General features: G+C 61.6%; 1 protein-coding gene across 1 annotated transcript; it reads right to left on the bottom strand.

The window, feature by feature from the left end:
* Window positions 1-213: 213 nt before the first annotated feature.
* GADD45A (growth arrest and DNA damage inducible alpha) lies at window positions 214-1,724 on the bottom strand. The gene is made up of 4 exons (XM_072343361.1): window positions 1,564-1,724; window positions 1,376-1,477; window positions 1,052-1,265; window positions 214-886 (listed from the first exon to the last, which is right to left on the bottom strand). Exons 1-4 carry the CDS (start codon window positions 1,605-1,607, stop codon window positions 773-775), a joined length of 474 nt encoding a protein of 157 aa, XP_072199462.1. The 5' UTR covers window positions 1,608-1,724; the 3' UTR covers window positions 214-772.
* Between the last annotated feature and the right edge of the window lie 878 nt (window positions 1,725-2,602).

Raw genomic sequence — 2,602 nt, 5'->3', positions numbered from 1 at the left:
TGTTTGAACTACGCTGCAAAGCGGCGGCGCTCGAGAAAAATAAATCGCATTTCCTGCAGCACGGCAGCTGCTGTTCCATTTGCTGGGCTGGGAGGGGCCGGGAGGGAGCCCAGGTGCCATTACAGGAGCGGAGGAGCAACAGGAGCTGAGGCCGGGGACTGTGCAGAGCAAAGCGGAGCAAAGCAGAGCAAAGCACAACCCGGCAGCCAGGAGCAGAGTCACAACTTTATTGCAAAAAACAAACCCCAAGAAAAACCAAACTCAAAACCCCCCAAAGCTCCGTCCCATTGCCAACCATTACATCACAGGGGCTGCTTTCAGCAGCGCCTAAAGGACGTGCGGCTGTGGACCGAGTGCTCGAGGGTAGTCCGGCTCTCAGACCTCAGAGTATAAATAACTATTATTATTATTATTTTTCCCCGTCGATATCATAAAATAACTTATTATTATATATCTTAGCATTAAAAACCTTGAGAATCGCCATCCCGAAACGAAAAAAAAAAACCAATACGAGAGGATGGTTTGCCAAGCGTCCCCGTTTAAACCTGTTTGGAGCTTCTTCTAAGAAGATTTCAACCAGAAACTGTCAAGTCGCACTTAGAAAAGGAAAAGCAGCCCAAGGAAAAGGGCGCTCGGCATCGCTGCATCCCCAATCCGGGGATGGGGGTTGGCTCTTCCAGCTCCTTTATAAGGGTGTGTGTCGAAGGGGGGAAAGGGTTGGAGGTTGATCGATTCCTGAGCGCTGTGTTTTGGTGCTGGGTTTGGGACGCGGTCACCGTTCGGGGAGGTTGATGACCGGCACCCACTGATCCATATAGCGACTCTCCCTGCAGAAGCACATCAGCTGACTCAGCGCTGGATCCTTCCATTGGGAGGAGTGGGGATTCTGATGGGGGGAAAAATGCTGGTTTGAGCGAGAAATTCACTTAAATAACAGCATTTTTTGGTCCCGGGGAGGTTCCCCGAGGCCGAGACGTCGGCGGACGCCGACGTCTCGGCCTCGGGGAACCTCCCCGGGACATTGGCATTGAGTCATCAGCAATGGACTCACCGTGACCAAAACGCAATGGAGATCAGTGGGTGGTTCAGGACCGCCGTCGGGAAGCAACAACTGGGCTAAACGAGCCGGATTGCTGACCCGTAGGATATTGATGTCGTTCTCGCAGCAGAAAGCTTGGATTAAAGTGAAGTGGATTTGTAAAGCAGCGTCTCCTTCTTCTTCCTCATCGGCGGCCAGAAGGCACAAAACCACGTTGTCGGGGTCGCTGATGGGGGGGGAAACAGCGGAGTCAGCATTGAGGGAACCGGAGGGGGGCTGAGGGAACCGGAATGGGGCTGAGGGTCGGGTGGGGGACGCGGAGAGCGGTTCACTCACACGTTGAGCAGCTTGGCCGCCTCGTAGACACCCAGGGTGAGGCTCCGCTGGCTCAGCGCCTTGCTCAGCACCTCCTCCAGCGCGTCCCCCGCCTGCTCCATCCTGCACACGCACACGGCCGGTCAGCACCGTGTTCGCCGTCCCCTCCCTCACAAGTTGTTCGCATCCCCCCGTTCCCCGTTCCGTACCTGCCGGCGGTGCGCTGGTCGCCAGGCAGCTCCTCCAAAGTCATAGTGCGGCCGCTCGGAATGGGAGCGCTGCCACTGCCCGGCCCGGCCCGGCCCCGCTCCCGTTCCGGCCGCTCCGCTCCGCTCCCTTCTCGCCGCCGCCTCTGCGGGACAAAGGCGCCCCCACCGTCGTTATCCGGCCCGCTCCCAGCCAACCCGCTCTGCCTACATTTGCATACTCGCGTTCTATTGGTTCATGCAAATGAGCCCTGGGCTTCTCACCGCCCGGCGCCGAAGTCCGCCACCGGGCAGCGCTGCCACGGGAACCGGCGGGGCGGCGGCCGCTGATTGGCTAATGGGGAGACGAGAAGGCGTGGCTTGGGGGAGAGGGGAGTGGTCTGCGAGACGGGGGCGTGGCCTGGAGAGTGTGGGCGTGGCCTGGAGAGGGGGCGTGGCCTGGAGAAGGGGCGTGGCCTCCCGCCGCTCGTTTCCCCGCGCGGTGCTGCCCCGCGTGGCCGTGCGGTGCGCGGGGTCAGCGATCGGTGCTGGCGCTGAGTCACGGCGCGGGGACGGGAGAACTTCGCTCCCGGGTGGGAGGGAGCGGCCCGGGCAGCGCTCGCGGCCACGTGCGTGGGGCCATAAGTCGCGAGCGGGGAGCTTCCTCGTGGGCCTTCCTCGTGCTCGGGTCCCGGTGCGCTCCGTGGGGCCGCACTGAGGGGTGGGCGGCGCGCCGCTTCGTGGGCGGCTCCGGGCAGCCCGACCCGGGGACACGGCCCGGCCACGGGGGCCTCAGGTGGGCGGCAGATGGTGCGGCCCGGCACAACAGGTGGGCGCATTGTGCGCGGCTCCAATTAACTTCGCCTCATTAGCGGCCGGATCGGCAGTGCCAGCGCAGGGGATGGGATGGGATGGGATTAGAGCTGGAGCCGCTCTGAGCTCCGATCACCTGGGCGTGCCGGCGGGGCTGCCTTACTGCATTACTGCATTACTGCCCTACTGCGCCCTGCTCTCCAAATCGGGCTCTTTTGCTGCCAGCTCCTCGTTGCTCACCTCCACATTC

The sequence above is a fragment of the Excalfactoria chinensis genome, chromosome 8, assembly GCF_039878825.1.
Source record: "Excalfactoria chinensis isolate bCotChi1 chromosome 8, bCotChi1.hap2, whole genome shotgun sequence".
Taxonomy (NCBI): Eukaryota; Metazoa; Chordata; class Aves; order Galliformes; family Phasianidae; genus Excalfactoria; species Excalfactoria chinensis.
The sequence above is the reverse complement of the archived record's forward strand: the minus strand, read 5'-3'. Positions and strand labels throughout refer to the sequence as shown.

What these genes read in the sequence shown, in the direction of transcription:
- GADD45A (XM_072343361.1), bottom strand. Translation starts at nt 1,607, where the DNA reads ATGACTTTGGAGGAGCTGCCTGGCGACCAGCGCACCGCCGGCAG. An exon ending in GCGGCCAAGCTGCTCAACGT is followed by an intron (nt 1,266 to 1,375) that starts GTGAGTGAACCG and finishes CCCCCCCATCAG; the next exon opens with CGACCCCGACAACGTGGTTT. An exon ending in TCCATTGCGTTTTGGTCACG is followed by an intron (nt 887 to 1,051) that starts GTGAGTCCATTG and finishes TCCCCCCATCAG; the next exon opens with AATCCCCACTCCTCCCAATG.